At 41.9% G+C, this 685-nt stretch overlaps 1 protein-coding gene across 1 annotated transcript; it reads left to right on the top strand.

Moving 5' to 3' along the window:
* Positions 1-219: 219 nt before the first annotated feature.
* LOC117109146 (RNA-binding protein 47-like) lies at positions 220-681 on the top strand (the record flags this gene model as incomplete). The annotated part of the gene is made up of 1 exon (XM_033251395.1): positions 220-681. A coding segment is annotated over exon 1 (300 nt), but the record flags the coding sequence as incomplete, so codon positions are not given.
* Positions 682-685: the final 4 nt, after the last annotated feature.

Genomic DNA, 685 nt, shown 5'->3' on the forward strand with positions numbered 1-685 from the left:
CTCAAAGAGTATTTACCTGCTGATAGTGCCTGTGATGGGAATAATTACGCGTGTCGTACTTTCCTCCAATGGAATTGCTTTATGCATAATTTTGGCAGACTAGGGACTAGCGTTTACCAGATGATGCGTATTCATTGGCTATGGCTATGCGCCGTAAGTGTAAACTTTCAACAATGCGCATGTGTATGAATAGTCTTACAGCTCAGCTAGCTAGCTAGGTATACTCTCGCAAACAGGGTCTGATCGATTGTGGGCGTTCAGCAGATCGTCTTTTTCGAAGGTGTTTGTATTGAACGTTAGGGCTTCAAAGTCCGTTTGATAAGGCGGTTAGTATCAGTTAGTATTTAACGAAATGACTGTAGAGTTTCGGTTGACAACCAGATGAATTACGAATCAAGCGAGATCATGGAATCCTCTCTGAAATCAGCTGCCCCTGAGGGTATAGCCGGTGCACGGAATGAAACAGCTCTTCTCGAATTGATGGAAAGCACTGGATACAATATAATTCAAGAAAATGGTCAAAGGAAGTTCGGTGGACCACCTCCTGATTGGGGATCTGATGTTCCTACTCCTTCTAAAGGTTGTGAAGTGTTTGTAGGTAAGATCCCTCGTGATTTATTTGAGGATGAACTTGTTCCAGTTTTTATGAAAATTGGTAGAATTTATGAACTTAGATTGATGATGG

The sequence above is a fragment of the Anneissia japonica genome, unplaced genomic scaffold, assembly GCF_011630105.1.
Source record: "Anneissia japonica isolate Jap-2015-1 unplaced genomic scaffold, ASM1163010v1 scaffold294520_len685_cov349_single, whole genome shotgun sequence".
NCBI lineage: Eukaryota > Metazoa > Echinodermata > Crinoidea > Comatulida > Comatulidae > Anneissia > Anneissia japonica.